The following is a 22,583-nucleotide window of genomic DNA, read 5'->3' on the forward strand; positions in this document are numbered from 1 at the left end:
TGAATAAGTATTCATGGTACCATAACCTAATGAAAATTGCTACTTAAGCTACCATAGCATCTTTAATAAAGATCCTGCAAGATGCAGTTTCCCAAGTATCCAGAAGCCCTAGTTTTATATGTCTAAAGCTCACTGGATTGTAGGAGCATCTTTTAATGGTGTCTGTGAAAAGGAAGATTTAAAGGCTAAAGATACACCTCTTTTTCTGAAGACAGCTGCAAAAACAGCCTCTTACCCTATAATAGCAAATATCCAATGGGAGGCTTGTAAGTAATATCTAAATTTTCAAATCTCAACCTTAATTATTCTTAAAAAATGGATACTGTACCATTTTAAACATTGCTACATATATAGAGAGTAAGCAGTAGTTATCCACAATGCAGCTGAGAAATGTGAGGATTCAAAGGTTTTTAAAATGACTTAAGTATTAATTCTCTCAGATATTAAAATACAAGAAAATGAAATAGGTCTGTCAAAAATCTGACTTGTTTAGTGTAGTGCTATAGACAAAATGGCACTTTAACAAGTGAAAGGAAGCAGAAATTCCTTCAAAATTTAAGTACTAGTAAGAAATATGACAAATAGCATGAGCTTTATCAGTGTGGTGTGTTTGCTCGATGCCTGAGTTTCCAAATCTCCTGAAACAGTGACAAATTCAGATTTTTGAGCAAAGCAATTCTTTAATTTAAATTTTCTTGCTAATAGCACTGGAAAGTTTTGGAGTTCTGAATAGAGTCCAAAAGGAGGACGGAGTTCAAGGGGTTTCAGGAGTATTTGCAAAGTTCAGAATTCATAAAAAAGAGGGGGATACACAATCAAGATGGTAGTCTTTAAAATGACAGATGACATTAATTCTAGAGGACATGCATATGAAGCACAACAAAATAAGTGCCATTGAAGCTCTCATATAAAATTGGCATTACCCTTGACTTATTATCTTTAGTAATTTTACAGACTGAGAGGATTGCATACATTAAGATGTTCACAAATTGAATTTTAAAATGCAGGAGGACGATATCAGGAAAATATATCTGTTGTTGAAAGATATTCTTCCATGTCATTCAGGTTTTTCCACAAATATTTTGTTCCAGAGATTTGTTGCATATGGTTGTAATTATGTTGACACTTTTCTGGAAAAACACTTTCAGGGCTTTTTTCTTCATTGCGAACACAATTTCTAGAGAATGACAATAAGATTAAGAATAAAACACACTTAATTGAAACTTTAAAAGCTGTTCTTAGGTTTTCTGCTCAGGTTCATAAGATCCACATTGCTATGTGGGTTCCAGATTTTAAAGTGAGCACATTTTACTATTCAGAAGACTTAGGAATGACCTCCTGCATGTGAGTTTTTGAAAGACCTGATGTTTGCAATAATTTGCTCTGAAATGCCTTTGGTGTTTTGATTTTATCATGTGCTGTAACCTCTAACTACTCAGTTGGTTGGAAAAGCTGATTCAGACTTAGCAGAGCAAAGTGTTTGATCCCATTGGAACCGCTGATGGTTTTGTTTCTGAAGCTGGGAAATGGTGAGTGACCCATTACTCATTTTTCTCCTGCAAGTCTTCACTCTTGAGTGAGAGAAAATTCTTTCTTAGCTCAGAAATACTTAGCATTTATAGCAAGAGAGTTGAAAATTAGGATTTTCAGCTGCAGAACGTGGATATCTATGTTTTAAACTGGGGGAGGCAGAGTCATGAATCCCAGATAGATGCATTTATTTCATCTAGGCCCTAAGTGATGCCATAAAATGGTGAAGTGCTGGAGCCAGAGAAAATATTTGATCTTTGATATAAGACAAATATATCAGGTGTGTCAAGTATATCAGATAAGCAGATAACCATGCTGATAGACAAGTGTGTTACAAGCTGTTGAGCATTTCCTCACCAGAGTATTTTTATACTTTCCTTTTAACCCTGTAGTGCTTTTTGGCACCTGGTAGATTTTAGTAGCTGTTCTTTGCAGTTATTTGGCTGGATAGTTTATAGGTATTCCTTAGTGATCATTATGCCATTCCTGCCTACTCAGCAGAGGGCAGGGCTCTGTGCCCCCTGGTATTGCCCCTTAACTGTGGGGGCTCCACCCTGAGGAGCTTTGCCAGTCACTGCAGTGGTGCACTTTTGTCTTGAAATGTGTCCTGAGGGAAGTGGAAGTTTTGGATCTGGAAGTTGCCTGAAGAATTTGCAGGTGTTTGGCACTTGAATTCAGAAATAAAAGTGGAAGAGGGCCCACAAAATTGATTTTATTGAGTGGAACAGATGGCTTCTCAGGGCCCATTTCCAGAGCAGAGGTTAAAGCAGAACTGGTCACAGTCTTCAAATGCATTGAATTACAATAAGTATAAAGCAAAGTCATTGTTTAGCTCTTAGAGTTTTTGAGCAGATACTACAGGAATGTCAATATTCGATGGCATGGATGCCTGTCTTCCTATATAGCCAGAATACCCAGGGAGCTGAACTGGAGTTCTTGCCTGAGGGCACAAAAACTAAACAGAGGAGTTGTTTTAAAAATGAAATGTCTCTTCCTTTTAGTCCACCATATAGTGGGTTGTAACATGTTCAAGTAGTAAAATAAGTAAAAGTAAGAAAGTTTAGTGCTTTAACATCTTTTGTGCTGTTTCTTTCACAAAAAATTCAGACCTAACCCTTTGTATTATTTATTGCTGTCACCTCTGACTTAAATCTGAATTTTAAGTAAACATGGGAAAGCATTTCACATGGGCTGGGATTGTTAATGTCTATGCAACTTTAATTTTTGTTTTGGTTTTTTGGCAATTCTGAGCCAGTCATTTTGTTTACATTGTAGAAAGAATTTAGAATGGTGATTAGTGGAAGTAATAATGAAAGAATTTAGTGTGCTTATCTATATAAATATTAGTAACAATTATGAAATATATTCCAGAGAAAATGAATGGGTTTGTTTTTACTTCAGTAATGCAGTATATACCTTTGCATACTTTGATACTAAAAAATAATAGATTACCTCTAATTCTCTTTAGGCATACTGCAAGCATATTTGCAAATTAGCACAAATTTAAATAAGTATTTTAAAAACTCAGTTTTCTATAAACACAGCATAAGATGGCTGCAATCTTAGTTAATTGTTTCCATGTACTCTGGTTTGTAGTAGCACTGCAGCTTTAAAATCTGAAAGCCATTCTCATGCCTATTTCGTAGCATGAAATTTAGCAGTGAATTATAGATCATGCATTCAGAACTGTTATTTTAAATATTTCCTTTCTGTACTAAATTAATATGTTTATCATTTATTATTTTAAAAAATATTAAATTTATTTGTAAAAATCACAAAAATGTTGACCATGTTAGTATTTGCCTTTCAGAAGAAAATCCCATAACTTTTGATTTTAAAAAAACACTGATAGACTGTAAACCTTAAAAATTAGTTTTCCTTACCTTAAAACTATTATAATAAATATTTTTTGATATGTGGAACTCTGTATATTTAATTTTTTACACTTTAACTCTTTTCTATAGCGTATGACTAAAGGAAAAATTATTCTTTCTACAGCTGTTCGTAGGCTTTATAATCAAAGCCAGACTTAAGTAATACAATAGAAACTTAAAGAAGTTACATTTGTTTTTTTGCAAACAATGTAATTAATTCATTGCAAAATACGTTAGAGTATAATATAATTATAAAAAATGCACAGACTTTAAAATTAAATGCAGTCTTCTTAATTTAAAATAATTTACTGTATGTGAATAGTCTGTTTGCTGAAGTTGAAACACAAGTTTAGTTCCATTTGCTTTACAATCTGATGTCAGTGTACAAAATCTTTGGAGCAGTATAAATGTACGTGTAAATGAATTATTTTAACATTCAATTTTTATGATATAATTTCTCTGAATCATGAAACCTCAGACCTAAGATGTTCCATCAGGGAGGCAGAAATACTGGTAACAGTGATATTCAAAAAGCATATAAGAAATGGTTGATGAGGCCAAAGACAACTCACGTGGTGTTCCTGCAAAAACTTGAAAGGGGAAAAAAAAAAGGCAGAAAACCCCACTCCTTAAATCCTGCATTATAATGTGGAAGCTCCATGCTTTTGTTGGACAGCTGAGATGGATGAATTGTATTTTAGGATTGGCTGCTGCTCCAAATACAGTCAAACTTATACTGTTCAGTATTGCCACAGAAAAAAAAGTTATCTGCAGGCCCAAATTTCAGTAATTAAATCCTGGAAGGCCCCTTGGGTGGCTAGCATTGACTGGTGTTATTCCAGAGAAACAAGCATTGCAATTCATTTTTGAAATATTCAAGTAGAAATATGATGTATCTGTCCCTTTGCCTAACATAGTTTCAATATTTTTCTTCAAGATGAACTATAAAAGATGTTCTGACTCTTACATTTGAATGCATCTTTAAGTCATGGTTAGATTTAAGGCATTAATGGTAGGAGGAGAAGACAGATGAAAGTTGCTGAGACCTGGAGGAGGACTAACCCAATTCCACTGGGGCTGATAATATTTAATCCATGCCAATCTATTATTTCAATCAAGCACTAAAGCTAATTACCTGCAACACTTCTATTCTTTAGCAAAAAGGAAAAAAAGAAGACAAAGTGCCTCTATTTTAAGACTGACCATGATCTTCTTGGCAAAATACTGTTCTGTCAGAAAATGCCAATGTCAAATCTTTTTGCCAGTTGTAGCAGTAGGTTTTTCAGGAAATCCTAGTTCTGTCTTTTGAGGTGGAATTTCTGACAAACTTGGTGTTCTTGGTTGAAAGTTTGAGCCTCTTCCCTGGACTGTTTTCTGTTTTGTGTTCATGTCCATGAATATAATGAATGTTAAAATGCTTATGTGAGGAGTGGGGGAGTGGAGAGTTGCCATCCCTGAGATGAGCACCCTAACAATGGGCACAGGTATCCTATTGAGCTCCCTTCTTTGCTGCTCAGTGACTTTTGGGGTGCCACAAGGAGAATGCCCCTCTTCCCAATTTTGCCCCTCTCTGTGGTTATTTATTATTCAAGGGGGTACTTTAAAATTAGACTGTTGTTTGTTTCTTTCTTTTTTTGCTTGTTGTAGAATAGCTTCAGATACCCTACTTGGGGATTAGGTTCCAAACATCAGATTCTTGCTGGCCTGGCCACCCCCTAAATTAAGAATGTTGTTTGACTGAGAATAAAAAATACTGAGTGTAAAAACATAGCATTGAATATTGTGTATTGTAGGTGTCACATTGCACATCCTGTGTATTGTAGGTGTCAAGTTCAAGTCTGCATATGCCTATGTCTGACTCAACCACAATATATATTGATATTGATGGAATTAATGTGATTATATGCTAATAAATATATTGATTGACTTGTACTCTATTCAGTCCCAAAGGGCAGAAGTGAAAGAAGACAAAATGTCTCTGAAATATGAGTTGTAACACCATGTATTGCTATGTGTTGAGTTAGAAAATTGTTCACATTTATTTAGAATGCTTCAGGTAAGCAGTTTACCTCGAGAATGTATTGAGAATATTTCAGATCTGTAAGGAACCTGGTAGGTAATACAGAGGAAGCAATTCACTGTTATTCAAAAATCAAATTACATCATCAATGTTACATTTCCAAGACAATTTTAGCATCATTTCTTAGAGAGGAATCCTGCTTGGTTAAACCAAAATCAAGAAATCTACTTTCCTCTGAGGCAAAATCCTCTAATTATTGTGTATTCAATCACTGTCTATATTCAGAATGTTAAGAAAAGAGTTTCTTATATTAGTAAGCTTGATGAGATTATGTGAATAAATGTGGATGTTACCATCTTTGCACAAGTTATAAAGAAACATTTGCTTTTCTTTAAGGATAGAAATTCTTATTAAACTTTTGGTAGGAAGATCTGAACTTACCCCATTTTCTTATGGATTTTTTAGCTACTGGAGAGATACATGTGGTTCTGAATATTGTATGTAACATTATATATACATTTAGAAGTTTCAAGAAGCCAATTGGTCTACCCTAATAATAGAAGCAATTTCAGAACTCACCTAATGAACGAATGGCATTTTGTTTTCCTTTTATATGTTTGATTACCTGCAGTCTTCATTTACCTGTAAAGCTGGATGTTATTCCTGCTTGAATTCCAGGTAATTGAGAAATGTGAAAGATCTGAAGACCTTTCACTGTCGGTGTACTGAAAATATATATTGTCTTGTATTTTATGTCCATAAAGATTTTGCCACCTTTGGTGGTGGATCAGGACATAAAAGAGAGGGAAATATGGGTCAATTTTTCAAGTATCATTGTCTCTTTCACTGCTATTGATGGACACTCTTACTGGTTACTGAAGATTTTTTAGTGGTCTACCTTCTGCAGTAATTCCATTGAATTGTCTTATCTCTGTGACTGCCCCTGCAGTGAGGTGGCATGGATTTGAATTTTTTGTAATAATTACTTAGATGGGATTGATCTGAAAGTTGCATTTCCAATCTATGCAGTACAGGCCTCCTTTCTAATCAATAAGGATTAATATCTTAAAAGGATGGTACAGTTCATTTTAGAGTAAATATCCCTATGGAGAGACTTGAAACTTTTTAGCAGTGCATGAGAACTAGAGATCCTATTGATTGTCTCCTAAAATTGTCTCCCATTCAAGAACATAAATAGCTTTATTTGATTTTTAATGGTAGCAAGCTAATGAATTAATGAAGACAGATACAACTGTCTGTCTTACCCCTAAGTGGTTCTTTGTTTGGGGTGAAATCAGAAAGAAAGAAGTCTTGAAAACAACTGTAATAATTTAAAAAACTTTCATAAAATAATTAAGAAAACTTCTAAAAGATGTTTGGATGAAGGAAGCCATAAGAAAACTGCAAAGCAGCAACTTAAATTTCAGCATACTGTGGTCACTGTGCTACAGCAAATCTCAGCCCTTGATCTGTTTGATCACTGGTCTTCTAGGCTGAAGTTGTTTATTAACCACTACAAGCTAAACTTTTCTTTCTCTATATAATTTGTTGTGATCACTATAATAAGTAGAAATGTCTTGAAAAAATTATATACTGTTCAGAGAAAGATGCTTAAACCTCTGTTTTTGCGGAGCATTCAAAGTAATGCTGATTTTACAGTAGATAGGAAACTATGAAACCAACAAACCCCATAATTTCTGGAATATCCCTGAATTCATAGCAGAAGCAAACTAGGAAAATAATGTTACGTGTGTACTTTATTTCCTGATTTTTTTAAAAGTCAGCCACAAAAGAAGACATTTGAGAACATGTTTCTTGTCTTGATCAAGAAAAAGTAGTATGTCAAACACTTACACTGGATCTTTAGCAATCTAAACCCATATCAGCTGTGTCTGCATGTTTCATTCTTACAGTTGTTGGCAGGCTTGGTTGACTGTATTCCTACCATATGACAAATGAAAAATCTCACCAAATACAATGAGAAAAGCTCCATAATAACCTTTGTACTGGCTGGATTTTTTTGAATACTGTTTTTCAGTCTTGGCAGCTAATAATTCCCTTTTAAAAGCATGAAGTACTAATTTTCTTCTGTTATAGTGCTCTGATAAAAATGCTGTCAGTCTGATGTTTTCAAAATCAGTTTGGCAGTGAATTTGCTGGGATTATACAGTTAGTGTAGATTGTGCCAGAGTAACCTGACAGATTAGATCCTGACCTTCAAAAATCTTGTCAGTGTACAAGAACTGGAAGGTGTGTGATGTGGGGCTTGTAGTATGGTGGGCTCTCAAAAATATTAAGAAGTTGTAAAGAATAGCATTTTTTAAGATTTGGTTAGATCTTAACACTCTTGTAGTTTCTTAGTTACAAACCCCAGATTTTTTAAGTCTATTATTGATACAGTAAAAATTGGAATCCTATAATAAACCAGCCTGAGATTGAGGGTCACAGAAACAGAGTTTCTACATGGCTAGGAACTACTAATTTGTCTTTAGCATAAGCTTATAGATGATTAGTTGGGTGAAAGAGGAAGAGCTGGTGTATCAATTACCTTCAGCTCAGTTGTGTATCCTGCAATTGGATCAAAAGACAAGTGTGTTTGGAGTGACCCTTATGGTAGAAATAATAAAGGTTTATATTTTTTGTAGAAGACAGTGGTGTGGGAAACCATTGTTTTAAAAGAAAGTATTGAAACCAGATGATGTGAGTGAGGAGTTGTTAGGATAATCAGTCAAATATGATCAATTTGTGATAGCAACTGTGGCCTTCTGTGATGGCAGAGATGGAACTTTAGTTTTGAGACCTTGCCAAATTTTGTATCCTTAGGCTTTGTCAGAAGTTTGGGGAAAAAGCCCCACCTTTAGCTGTGCATGGGCCTGGTGGTCTCATTTGTTGAGAGGAAATCAGACATGTGGGCTGGTGGGCACAGAAATTTCCATGACTGAATAACTGTTTAAAAATGTGCTTTGATTTTGGGGTTGCTCATCTGGGAGAGCACATCAGTGTAAGTTCACCTCATCCCTGACTTCTGACATCAGTACTGGCTTTAGGTGACAGGAAACCTGACTCAAGCAGTGGTGAGTTTGGTCACTAGCAAAGGAAATAAAAGCTCAGACTTCAACAGAATTCTACATTCGGGGTTCTCCCTTTATGCTTCCTGTTGTATGTCATGTATCACAGTCTCTGTGATGGCAGGAGGCTAGAGTTTATGCTCCTGTGGTGTCACTGGATACTGGATGAAACCAGAAGCCTAATGTACTTCAATAGTTATGTTAAAAATTGAAATAAATAATCTGACTTGGGGAACGCTAATTCTCAAACAATCCTGTGTTAGTGGTGTTTTTTTTTTTTTTTTTTTTCAGGGCAGATGTAAAGTAGGGTTGCTGTTTAATAATTAGCTCAATAAAATCAGACCATGTAAATAGTAAATTAATGTCCATTTGTACTGTAGTTCTGTTTTGTATTTATGATATTCTGATTTTATGTCTTATGCTATTGAATGCCATTTGTTAGAGATACCTATTGCAGTAGATGGATGATGGACTCAATCCTCATCATGGATTGAGTTCTGCAGAAATTTTAGTTATTGAATAAATGGAGAATTTATCTCGTTACTTACATGAAGGATTTTTTATTTTTTTTTTTTTTTCTGTTTAGCAGACACATAGGGGGAAAAGAAAATCTCAGTTTGAACTGTATTGCAAATTTCCTTTTGCAGTACTACCAATAGCTTATTTTTACATTTTGTTCATGGCAATTTTAAGTTGAGTGCTAACTGAAATGGAAAAGAAGAAAATTAGAAGAGGTGCTTCACAGTAGCTAAGACAGCTGTATAGGTGTTTTACATTGTTTCTTCATTAAGAAGCTTCACTGTACAATTGATAGCATTGGTGGAAGACATAGGTTACGTAAAAGATTTATAGTTTCGATTTAAAAGCAATAGGTTCATTAGTGGAGTGGAAATTAAAATTGTGTAGATGATTTAGTGTGAAAGCAAAGTTCACATAACCATTTAAAGTATGAAATTTATTTAAATAATCAGTTCTAAAATGTAGACCAAGTTAAATCCTTGGGCTTAATCCAATGAAAACTTTTGTGAGACTGCTAAAATACATATTTGACAACTACTGTTATGTTTCTCTCTTGTGCAAAAATAATTAATTCTGTTATCCATGTTTCTGTGTGTGTAATATTGCTGAATATGTCACAGATCCCACACATTTATTTTTATACATGTATTTCATCAACTCTTCAAAATCAGGGCAATAATTTTGAACTGTTTGTTCTGGCATAAAAGAAACTAATTTCATAGCCTCTGAAATATGTTATTCTTCGTCTTTATTTTGGACCAGTTTTTAAATTAAGAGATGTCATGCTAACTGTTTATGGTCTTATTAAACATTTTAAAATAATAAAAATTTCATTTGCAGCCCATTTCTTGGTCTTTTGTAACAGAGTTGCATTGAGTATTTATAGCTGCAAATATTAATGAGGTATTCATTTCTTATTTTCTTGGAGGTGTTGTTATCATTTGTTTTGTTGGCAATTTTTCATTACACTGGAATATCAGTGTAGCCTTTTTGAATAGTAATTTAGGAAATAAAGTGTAGAATGATCAAAACTATAAAAGATTGCATCTCTCCAGGAAAGAAGAAAAGCTAATTACTTTGAAAAGAAATTTGGTGAAATAATTATTGCATGTTTTTTAGGTTAGCCTGTACCCAAAACCTCAGTCTCCAGTGTAATTAATTTAGTGTTTCTGAGTAATTTTTTGCATAAACCTATATATTAAAACCTCATTACATTTTTCCCCAGTTTTTTACACTTTTTCTGTAGAATAAGAATCACATCTCTATTCTCAACAGTCGGATTTCTTAACTGTAATTTTGCCTTTAAATGAAAGAATATTTATTATTCACTTAAAGCTTTTCACTAGAATTCTTCTACCTGAGGGTTTGAACCATCAATCAGCTTCTGATAAATTAAATTTATAAGTAAAATGACAGCTTGGTTTAAATAATACACCGTAAAATTCCTTATATCTTTGTGTCAAATGATCTAATAATCCCCTCCACTCTGAGCCTGTTTTGCAAAGGTGATCATGTAAAAAATTCTGGAATGATATTAGGTAAGCCCTCACCTTTTCATGGGAGGACAGGATGGTTCCTTTGTACTCCTGTCTCCCTGGCTGCCTGGCCAAGCTGTGGATTTGCCCTGGGGTAGAATTTGGTGAGTCACAGTGACAGCATCATTCACACTAGCTGTCCCAAAATGCAAATGCTTCAATATAAAAAAGGAAATGCGCTGTTTTAAATTGTTTAGTAACAGCAGCTGAAATTGCATTTCCTTTGAAGTTCATTAGTGTGTGTTGAGTGAAGTACTTCTACGAGAATTTTACTGTGCCAGATATGCACACTGACAAGGCTGTCTTTGCAAGCATCTCTCAGCTGCCTCAACAGCTGTAAAAATAAAAATACTGCTCACTGACTATTAAAACTCTTAGTAGCAAATCCTTCCAGTCACTTGTGGCATGCTGAGCTTAACCAGAAGATGTTTTTTTATAAAATACTTATTTAAGTAATTAAAATGGTAGGTGATAAATGATGATCGAAAAGTATAAAGGCTGATTATATTGGTAGCATATTTCTAGCTTTGTTATTAAAAGGTAGGAAGTAATTAGAATTAGGTTAATCTTTACTGAAAAGCTTAACAAATGTTTGTTGTGCGGAGCAACTGCTCATTCATGCAGAAAAATGACCTGTGATCTGCAAACATTTTCACGTAAGGATAATTTTATGCAGGCACTTTAGCTCTGTTGATTTCACTGGGGTTATTCAGCCATGTTATTGTACGTGAAGCAGTTTGCAGGATCATTTACTGAACAGATCAGTTAGTAATGACAAGTAGCTGAATAAAGCAAGAATGTTCAGATACTCATGGGCCTGGGAAATCTTTCTAGGTCTGGGGCTTTGGGCCTGCTTTTATAAAATATGTGGATCCCGGTGCAAATGTTTGTAATTGCCACTTAAATAAGTGCACAGGAAACTTGGAATATCCTATAGAATAACATAATTTGTAATGACTTTGAAGTAAGGTGGATTGCTGTTATACAGAGGAAAGATTATATTTGAATGATTTTGTCATATTCTGCATATTTAACACAATTGCCTAGGAAAAAAATGATATTTCTAGTACTTGCAGCAAAAAGGTGGGAAGTTATCATCTAGTGGATTGCAATTAATCATCAAAATCCTTACTTGCTAAAAGACACTCTTAGGGCTCACTTAAAGCAGCATATTCCATAACCTGGAAGTCATTCCACATCCTCTTGAGTGTACCTGTCATGTGCCATTTATTTTGTGGAGAAGAATTGTGCTGGCTGCTGCACCTCAAACTATGCAAATTATACATTTACAAGGAAGAACTTAATTCCTGTCTGTGTTTTCTTCTGAATTGAATATATTTCTAGTCCTACATTCTACCAGTCAATTTAAATGGTGTAATATTTTCATACAAAGTCTTTGCTTTTTTGCATAAAACATAGTATACGTTGTGAAGAAATCCAAATTACTTTTAAAAAAATGTTCCTCTTTTAAAAAATATAATTATTTGACATAAATGGAGTTTTGTGTTTGTTTGGTTTGTGGAGTTTTTTTGTTTGGTATTTTAAATACATTGGGAATACAGTTCTGCACACCACCAAGTCAGCTCAGCCACTTACCAAAGTTCTAATTCCAACAGCTTTAAGTTAAAGCTCTTGCTGTGAATGTTTGTTGGTGTGGTTCTGTTGTTAACTTGATAAGGAAAATTTAATAGACCATACCAGTTGTGTATTGGGTTATTAAAGATTGTTCTATTCATTTTTGAAGCTGGCTGAAGTGAAATTCAAAGGCAGTCTTCAAGCCTGTGTATGAATTGTTCATTTTATGTTATAATACTTTATTTTTATAGGATAAATTTGAATTATTCTATAAATACTGTTTTATGTAATTTATTACTGTAAAGACAATATTTGCTGTTAATTGCTTTTTAATGGTAATAAGGCAATGAATTACACAGAACAGACTTTTTCTCCCCTAAATTTTTCATTTTATAAATATTGAAGTTTTTTGTAAGTAAAAATACTATCTCTTTTGGCAATCACAAAGTAAATAATTTTAGAAGCTATTTTTCTGTATTTGACAAGGTATTAATTGCATAAATTCAAATAATTGATAACAAATAAAATGGTCATTATGAAACTGTGCTAAGTTATAAATATAAAGTGATTTGAAAAGGAGAAAAATTTTTGATAGAAGTTAAAAGTTTACAACATACATCTGCAGAGTTCTCTGAGGAAAAATTGTGTCACTATTCTAACTATCAGGAAAAGAATTATAAAAATATCTTAAGACAAAAATGGCTAAGCTGTTGAAAAGAAAAAGTTCTTATAAAGAAAGAATGTATAGATCTTTCTACACGTCTCAACTTGCAAATATCTTGTGAGTGCATTGTATAGTACTTATGTAACTCAGAGAACTGACTGTTCATAGGAATGTGACATATATATGTTGTCAAAGCAAATTATGTTTAAAATGTGTAGAATTTGGTGCTTGCAGCTGTAAAGAAAGTACTGTGCTACAATTGAGAAATATATGAAAACTACAGGTGCTTGACTTTTCTGTTACAGAAAGTAGATTTTAAAAATATGACATTTTTAAGCAGAAACCAAGGAGAAAAACGTTTAATCTTTATTTAGTGTCAGCTTTATTGCATGAAATCCACATTTTACAAAATGGTGCTTGATTGACAATGTCCTTGGAAAGCTTCTTTTGAAAATCTAAACTATGAGTTAAAAAATAGATTTTATTGTATTTGAGATCATGGTGTTCCTTATTAACCTAGAGTAGTTTCATCTTATTTTTACAATAGTAGGTAATTTACAGTTGAAAATCCATATGTGGAAGTAATCGATAATATAGATGTAACAATCACCAACAAAGTGATCTGAAATCAATTTCCTTAACTGTTTAAGCCCCACACTTTAGTTTAAGGCAACAGCATAAATAAATCTGAATAAAAATCCAGAATAGAAAGTGAAAGTCTGATGCAATAAGCTTTCCCCTTGACAAGCTTTTCAATTTAATATGTGGTTTTTAAAATTTTACAATCTGTAGATGAGATGACAAAATTCAGAATTGTAATTGACAGAACTTACCACAATTTAATTAAAGCTTTGCAACCTGCCATGAATTCTTGAGTCTAAATTTTTTAGTTATTATCAGCCAAAAATTGAGTACTCTAGCGTGAAGAATGTTCCTGCGATTTGCCTTAAGACTTTAAGTTTAATCTTCTTTTTAATATAGTGCCTATAATAGCAAAATATTTATCAAGATTTCTATCCAACTCTTTGTATTTATATTAGCCTTTAATATAAACTTTTTGTTTATCATCCTTCAGAAAATAAATTCCTGTATGGGAAAAGGAGTTGTAAAATCAGTGGTCTCATATAGTAGCCATCTGACATTCTAGCAGCTTTTAATTTTTTGGGGTACTTGTATTGTTGTAAAATAAAAATAGTATGGGAGAGACCCTGAGGACATAAAATGTTGCAGAAATAATTTGTTTTTAAAGGAAAGCTTTCTCACTTAGGACACGCAAGTAGAAATGAAAATTTAAAAAAAAAATCCTGTTTATGGATTTTAATCCATGCCAGCTAGAGAGGAAAAGTGAAATAGATCAAAAAAATATGGAAATAAAGGAATTAAGACTATAATAGGGGGAAAGACTGAATCTGTCTGATATGCTAGCTGTGTGTTAAATAGTTTCATTTACCAGTACTTACTTACCAAAGTGTTTGCATGTGAAGGTCTGTTTACTATGACTGTGGAATTGTAGAGATTCCCTTTAGAGGAAGGACAGGCTGGAGCAAAAGAAAAATCATTCAACTATCTTCTTCTTGACCAGATGCCTGAAAGCACTTCCTCCAAACAGCAGATGAGATTGCTTTATTTTTCCATACATTGCAGATGGGTTAGTAATGGCCAATAATGGAGACTTGGTGGTGCTTTTTTTGGGTTGTTGTTTTTTTTTTCATTTTGTGCAACTGTGTGTCTCTGCAAATGTCTGCAGTTGTCACTCAAAGAGTTTTTAACTCAGAGGCCCTGGTTTAGCAATGAGTACCTGAATCTCTGCTAAAAGTAAAGTTTACTTTTAAATAAAGCTAAAATAAACTTGGATAAAGTTTTCTATATTAGCATACTGAGATATTGTAATCTGGGGAAATAGATTGATAGTATGTACAACATACTGGAGGATCATTTTCACATACAATTATGCCACATCCAGCAAGTCCTTGGTTTTAGCTCCTATTCTAAAATTCAAGGTGTGTGATTGTTTTAAAGTGTTGTGTGTGTGATGCATTTGACTGGTTGCTGTGGATTTCAAGAACAGATTTTTACTGGGATCTGTGCTCTTGAAGTCTTAGTAAGTGTGTATTAAGCATCAAATGTTGAAATAAAATTATGTGACCAATTATATGCTTTTATATCCTAATATAATAATATATTTTCCAGAAAGCTTTGAGTGAAAATCAAGCAAATGAAGGAAAATTGGCAAAGGTCATATTGAATCATTTGGGCCAGAATTTGGCCTCTGCAGTCAGGAAGCAGAGCAAGATTTAACGTTTTGTTGGGTTTTTTTTGCATTAAGAAAAAATTGGATATATTGAACTAATAACTATAGATGTTGCTTTTGTAAGCACTTATTTTTCTAACAAAATTATATTTTTAATTGAATTTTGGAAGTTATGGATATCCTGTTAATAGAGCATAACTTTTTCAAATAGGTTTTCAAAAGTAAACATTTTATACTGACTCAGAAATCCCATGCCTAATACTTTTAACTTTAAATTTTTTTTCTAGCATCTTTTCTAGAAAGGTACCAGTTTGTTTAAACCATTTGTCTTCTAGATAGTTTTCTGTGTTGGGTACTTGAAAACAGCTCTGCAGTACTGGAAGGCTGTGGATCTAGAAATATATTTGCACATTTTGGTGTTATGCAACTGACAGGTGGATTGGCAGTCAGTTTTGGTTATTACCTTGTCTTATTGTCAGTTAAAACACGGGAATCAAGGTCTGTTTAGTATCAAAATTACCCTTGCCAGCAGGTCAGAGTAGAAAATCATGATCTACCTCGTGGGCAGATAAAGGACTTATTATACTCTACTTCCCAGGACTTTGTACTAATGTGAATCTTTTGCTTTGCAAATAAAAGAATGCCTGTAAATGGAGCTCAAAAATATTTATAGTGTTTCCATATATATTTTAACTCAGACCTACTCAGACTGTGAAGTTTTCTTGTACACTATTTCTGGTACACTATTAAGTGTAATTAATACTGTGTGCAATCACACAAGCTCTTGGACTTTTTACTTTGGTTTGTGGTCCAGAAAAACCCACTTCACAATGCTGGAGTGAAAGGTTGTGATCTCAGTGTGTTATCAGTACCTTCCATACTGCCAAATACTGCCATGTGCAGAAAGCACAGTGAGTAAAGCCAGGCTGCCATGGACTGCAAGGCATTGTGCATGCAAAACAGTTCATCAGTCTGAGAAAATACTTAGCACTCGTTTGTAGAAAAGCAAAGGTTTTTAACTATTTTCCTTGCGGGCCTGGCAGAAAAGGAAAATAGATAATACTTCATCTTCCACTTTGTACTTTCCATCTTGTACTTTGCTGAGCCAAGTACAGGGGAAGTTGGCCAGGATTTCTCAGTTACTGCACTCCATAAAGGAAAGACCAGGAGGAGACATGTTGTATCACTTCATTTGTCTGCTTTGGAAAGCAAATACCTATACTAAAGATATGTAGAGAAAGGGAGTTGATAATTAGCATCAACATCAGTTTGGTCTGGCCAAGTTATTTCTACATCTACTTCTCACAGATTTTTGTGGTCCATGCCATCATTCTAGTACTTGAGAGTAAGAAGATGGAAGCCCCACTATTTATTTGGTTATTAAGGCTGATAATGTTGCATATTTACAGATTACTTTCAAATTAATGTGGTATTTGTAATGTTTTGTGCCGTTCTAGGTCAAGTAATAAAAATTTCACAGTCATGATCAAATCTGATCTCCAAGTAGAACACAAATTGTAGGGGGTTGAGTAGAGCATGGATTTGACTCAAATGCTGGAGATATGTAAATCCACTTAATTTTCATAACTGATTAATGCTTAGACAGAGCCATAATCTAAGAGCTCAAAGAAGATCTTCCTTTATCCAACAAATAATATGCACTCTTAGATGATACAATTTTACTGTGTGTTTAAAAGTGGCACAGGAAAGAGACTCTTAATCCTTTGTTCCTAAAATATTTGTTTCTTGGCAGCAGTTGTCTGGATGTATAGCAGATGTACTAAATATAACCTGCCTATGATTTAATACAGCACACATGGAGAGAATGAAAATAACATTAATACAAGTTATTTTTCTAATAGGGACCTTTGTGCAAGAGGAAGCACTATTTTGGTTATGACTACTTATTCAGTGATATAAATAGAGCTTTTGAGTTTCCAGGACTGTCAGTCTGGCAAAGTTCATTTGACCTCCATTTGTGATGCAAGACTCCTGAAAATACTGTCCTCACTAACATTTATTCTGTATTTCTGTTAACAGGAGGAATGCTTTTTGAATTTAGAAGCTCCTATTACAAGAGTATGTGGCTATGACACTCCCTTCCCTCACATCTTTGAGCCTTTCTACATCCCAGACAAATGGAAATGCTATGATGCTCTTAGAAGGATGATTAACTACTGAGCAGTAGTACAGGTGAGAAATAAACATCTTGTTATTTAGGTTATCTGCAAGGGTTTTGACAGGATAACTGCAAGGTTTGGGGTTATTGCTACTCATTTATTTAGTTTATTTACTAGTAGTTTATTTAGTTATTTATAATAAGAAGTGGCTCTTATGACTTTGGGCCTTCAGTCTTAAAAGGTATATGAATATTTTTGAGTACTGCCATTGAAATCAGTGTTTAAAATGAATTACCTTGCTTAATCAATCTGAAAATTAAGTGTCTTGAATCCTGAGAAGTGAAAAGAGTAAAAAGTGAAGGATGAAAGTATTACTTATGCAGAGAATATATTTTCATCTCTATTAGAATACTCAGGAGTTGCTTCATAGGCAAACCATGGTGTTAAATTTTATAATTTTTCACTCCTCAGGGTGGTCTGTAGTCCTGCAAGGTACAAATAACACCCAATTTGCCCTGAATATTGGCTCTCTATTGTAAATACACACAAACCATTGGAAATACATGAAGCACCTGTAGTGTTTTACAGTTCTGTTGAAGTACTAATATTCAATATTTACTATAAAAATAATTTTTCATTATGATTTTCAATGTAATTTGATCATGCTTGAAGATTTCTGTTTGCAGAGCACAAAGAATGTGAAGTAATACATATTTCTATTACTCAGAGTCTGTAACATCTTTTTTTTCATTGTAATATTGTACTAAGTAACATTTGACTGTGGGGTGGCTGACCAGGATTAGAGTTGTGCTGTGGGAGAACTTCTGGTTTTTATTAACTGGTTTTTATTAACAGTTCAGAAAATGTGTTAACACAATGTGTTCTGTGCTTCCTTTAATTGATCAAAATAACCTAGTTTTTGAGATACAGTCTTGCTGGACCTTGTGCATGGGAAATGAAAAGAAGAAAACAACCAAATCTGTAATGGGCAGGCTGGATGTTTTTAGCTGTTGACACCAAAAACAGGAGAGTCAAGGTGGACCCTATATTAGGGATGCCATCTTCTGTCTGTTTGCCTCTAAATTAAACTGTGAATTAAATTTAGAGCCATGGATAGAAGGTTACCAAAACTATAATGTTACTTTCCTTTATATGCTTTGTTACTTTCAGAAGAGTTTCTGGCATTCTGCTCTGTTTCCCTCAGTAGTTGATAGGGGAGCACCTGTATGAAAAACATCTTCAAAAATAATGTAGTTCTACTTTTTTCAAAAATTGCTTGTTACTGACATGCCAGAGCATTTCATAGAATCACAGAGTATGTTGAATTGAAAGGGAGCCATCAGAATGATTTGGTCCAGCTCCTGGCCCTGTGGGAGACATCCCAAGAATGAGATCAGTGCCTGCCCCTCCTCTCCCCTCTCCATGAAGCTGTAGCTGCAGTGAGGTCTCCCCTCAGTCTCCTCCAGGCTGAACAGACCCAGTGCCCTCAGCTGCTCCTCACACGCTTCCCCTCAAGGCCCTTCCCCATCCTTGTGCCCTCCTTTGGGCACTCTCTAATAGTTTAATGTCTGTGTTACATTGCAGCACCCAGAGCTGCCCCAGCACTGGAGCTGAGGCTGCCCCAGCTCAGAGCAGAGCAGGACAATCCCTCCCTGCCCTGCTGGTGATGCAGTTCTTCATGCACCTCATTTCCTTGGAATTAAAACTAAAGCTTCTTTCTGATCTGTCACCTTTTCTGTAGAGTATGTAATCAGTGCTCTCTTTTTAGTAACAGTTGTCCTTGTCTTTGATCTGAGTTGAAGTAAATTAATTAAAGACTTATTTTCTTCTTTTTGTTTGGCACCTCTGTAACAAATTCAGGGAATCTTAGCTGAAGAGAATGGCATGATTGTATCTGTTCTTTGAGGTGAGTTACTGGGTTGTGCTAGGTAGCCTCTGATTTGTTACTTATCAAAGGAAACCAAAGGACCAAATACTGATACCTCTGTAAGAAAAGGGATACAAACTGAGGACATTTGGTGGTTCAGATACTTAGTTAACCCCCTGTTCCTGTACAGGTTGGTAATGTGAGGGAGGTCTGAGCTGAAAAAATGAGTTCTGAGATTGCATCAAATTTGTGCACAATCCAGTTTTGACACTGGAAGTCTCCATTAAACCCGATCTAAAACATGGAAAAGTCATCTGCATTTATACTTATATTTCTCTTGTGGGCTGAACTGCACACAAATGTCAGAGGAGGTTATTGGTCAGCTGAAAACGTGGATTTAACACATCAAGGAACAGGTTTATTAAGGGTTGTCTGAAAAATGGTGTCAAGACACAGAAAATTCTACTTTCTGCTTTGTCTAACAAAACATCCAGATACTGGAGCCCCTAGCACTGTATCTTTTGGTTAGTGTGACTAGATATTACTGTTCCAGAATTATCTGCTCATGCTTTTCTATGAAAGAATATTAATGTGCCTCGTTGTAAGGCACATTTCAGGGGAGTATTCCCTTATTTTTCTATCTGCTACACATTGATCTTACGTACTTGACAGAGCAGTTGCAATAAGGTTAGCCCTCTTATGTTTCTGAGAAATAGAAGGGTTGCTTTACATTTGCTTCTTTTTGTACTTGTGATAACATTTGTTACTTTCCATTGGTACAGAGTGATGAGATTATGTGTTCCAAACTATCTTGTGTAGTTCCAAGAAATGGTTTTACAGTTTGTGTGGATTTGAGCACAGTCAGTCCTTCTGGATGTCAGAGGAGTTGGGCCCCTTCATGTGCTACTGTTGGAGAGACAGGGGAGCCAGGAGTGGCCTGTGGTGAAGAGGGCTATAGGGTTGGCTTTTGGGTTACAGAAATGGTCAAGCTGGTATTGTGGTTTAACCCCAGCTGGCAACTCAGCCCACATAGCCTCTCTCATTTTCCCTCAGTGGGACTGAGGAGAGAGAACTGGAAGAGTAAAAAAAGCTGAGTGCTGTGGTTAATAATTTCTAAAGTTAGCATTATTATCTTAATGTACATTTAGTTTTGTTCAGCCAGTGTTGACAGCATCTCACACACAGGTAGTTCTTATCTTGAGTTTTTCAGTACAGATGGATTTCCTTTACAAAGACAGTGTTTGTTAATGTGTCCTGTATACCTCACCAATGAGACAGGCAAAAGCAAAGTCTCTTGTCTTTCAGCAGCTTCTCAGTTATTAAAGTTTGTAGCTATGTTAGCTATAAGGGAAATAGCTTCTAGGTAGGCAGCTGTGTTCCAGATAACTCTCTGTAGCTAGAAAACAGGTAAAGATAAAAAAAGCAGGGAGATTAGGATGGATATACATTTCCTGGTTAAATGGAACAGTCTGGCTGTTTGTTTGAGCAGGGGAAAAATCCTTAAAAGAAGAAACAGAAGATAGCCATGAAACTGAAGAAAATAAGGACACATTTTATAAGATATACTCTTGTTCACAAATATGTTGAGGGCTGGCTGTAGCATAGAGATGGCAGGTATTTAAGTGATTTTCTGTTACATTTTGCAGATTTTACTATTGCATTTGCATATTTTGTTTTCTTGTCAAATTCTGAATTTTAAAGCTATTCCATGCTAGGTTGCAGTTTACCCCCATGAGTGTGTGTGTTCATGGAGAGCCATTGTTACATTACAGATTTAGTTTCTAAAAATGCAAAGTTACCACACTGAACTTCATTGCAGAACTATTTTATGAGAAGTTTAATCTTGATGCTTAAAGGTTAAGTGATGTTAGGGAATCTTAGGGAATTTTAATTTATATTTCTTTCCAAGCATGCATTTGAAATTGGTTGTGCTGGGAAACAGGAAGGGAACTGGTAGGGACTTCAGTTAGTAATTGTGTCTTCCTTGCACTCCTGGCTGTTTGGCAGGGCTTCATACAGGTTAGCTTGAGCATAGGACAACTGTACTTCCTCTCTCTGTTTGATAAATAAGATATGAGAGGCTGTGTGAGATCTTTTTGACCTGAGACTAACAACCAGTTTTTTTCAAAACATAAATTGAAAATGTGGCAGGCTAGTCTGCCTGCTTCAGTGCTAGCTGCAACCCACTAGAATAAACAACCTCCACAAGCTTGAGTAGGATGCAACATTCCTGGTTTATAATCTTTTCCTGCTGGGTGACAAAGACCATGCAAGTGGCCAGTGAATCATATCTTACTTAGAACAAGTGAGTAGTCCATGTAGAAGATACCACTCTACTAGAGCTATGAGCTAGATTGTAAGTACGGCTGCTGAAAATCTGTACTTGCATTCAGACATTGCTGAGAGTTCATGCTAGGTCAATAATGAAATTATGTTAAAAACAATCTCTGTAAACAGGAAAATTGTTGACTATGGTTTCTTTACCAGACCCCTCCTCTCTGTAATAGTAGAATGATAATATATCTAGTAGAAAAAGTGCAAAATGTTTGCTTAACAGTCTAGAGTAGGAGGGAAGGTAGTTCATCATAAATTTTTTTGTGTAAATGGCAATGTGGTGTGTTGACTCTTGGTATCATTTTCAGCATTTCTAATTTCTGTGGGTCTACCCTCTCAGCTTTAAAGATGTAAAATAGTATTTGATATAGAATCAGTAAGTAATTTGTAGTAATTTCTTTTAGTTCATATATCTTGAAGTTGGCATTATGAATTTAAGAAATAAGATTACCCTGGAGTGTGCTGTTTAGTTTCAGTCTTCAGATTTATAATTTATTTTGTCATCTTTTTCTGCAGAGAGAAGAAGAACAACAGGGAAATACAGAAGCTGCCTTCAAAACTCTTGACATATTAATCAGATCTTTTGGGTTTGGAATTTACATAGCAGACTTTTCTTTTAACTCAGCTGTCCTGAATATTCATCTTGGCTATTCTTCAGCAAGTTCAAATTTTCCTTAATTATGAAATCACTGACGGGCAGGTGATTGTTACAGTAAGTAGTTTCAGATGTATTTAAAGATATTCCAGATGTTGAATGAAAATTGCACATTGCCATGCTTCACTAAGTTGCATCTAGACTTCACTGTGTAAATATTAGAAGCAGAATTTTATTCAATAAAACATATTATGCTCATGTTGTCTCTTAGTTTTACTATTGTTTTGCAAGAACCCAAAGAAGTCATTTGAATGTGACTGTATTGTCAGCACAATAAACCTTAGCCAGCCAGACCAGCTTGTGTGATGGTGACCTGCTTTAAGTGGTGGCATCAGTGTTTTACTCAAGTGGCTTCATGCAAAATAGTCCCTTAATACCGATTTCCCTTTCTGCAAGGGGAAATCCCTTTTTTCTTGAGAAGGGAGGAGAGCATTTTTTGTTTTGTTACTGTGAGTGAGAGCCTTAATTGGTACATCTTTACTGCAATATCCTTCCTTCTAGAATTGGAATGTGTCTGCTACTAAGTAGTTGTACAAAAAGCAATTCCTCTTCTTTTTGCCTGCTTTGTTCT

General features: G+C 34.8%; 1 protein-coding gene across 1 annotated transcript in view; it reads left to right on the forward strand.

The window, feature by feature from the left end:
- Positions 1-22,210, forward strand: part of BCKDHB (branched chain keto acid dehydrogenase E1 subunit beta) — a 105,794-nt gene extending 83,584 nt beyond the window's left edge. The window contains exons 10-11 of the mRNA XM_079297974.1: positions 17,077-17,229; positions 21,874-22,210. Coding sequence (XP_079154100.1) covers positions 17,077-17,217 — 141 coding nt within the window. The 3' untranslated portion in view covers positions 17,218-17,229; positions 21,874-22,210. The remainder of the gene's footprint in view (positions 1-17,076; positions 17,230-21,873) is intronic.
- The last annotated feature ends 373 nt before the right edge of the window (positions 22,211-22,583 follow it).

Source organism: Erithacus rubecula, assembly GCF_903797595.1.
Source record: "Erithacus rubecula genome assembly, chromosome: 2".
Lineage (NCBI taxonomy): Eukaryota > Metazoa > Chordata > Aves > Passeriformes > Muscicapidae > Erithacus > Erithacus rubecula.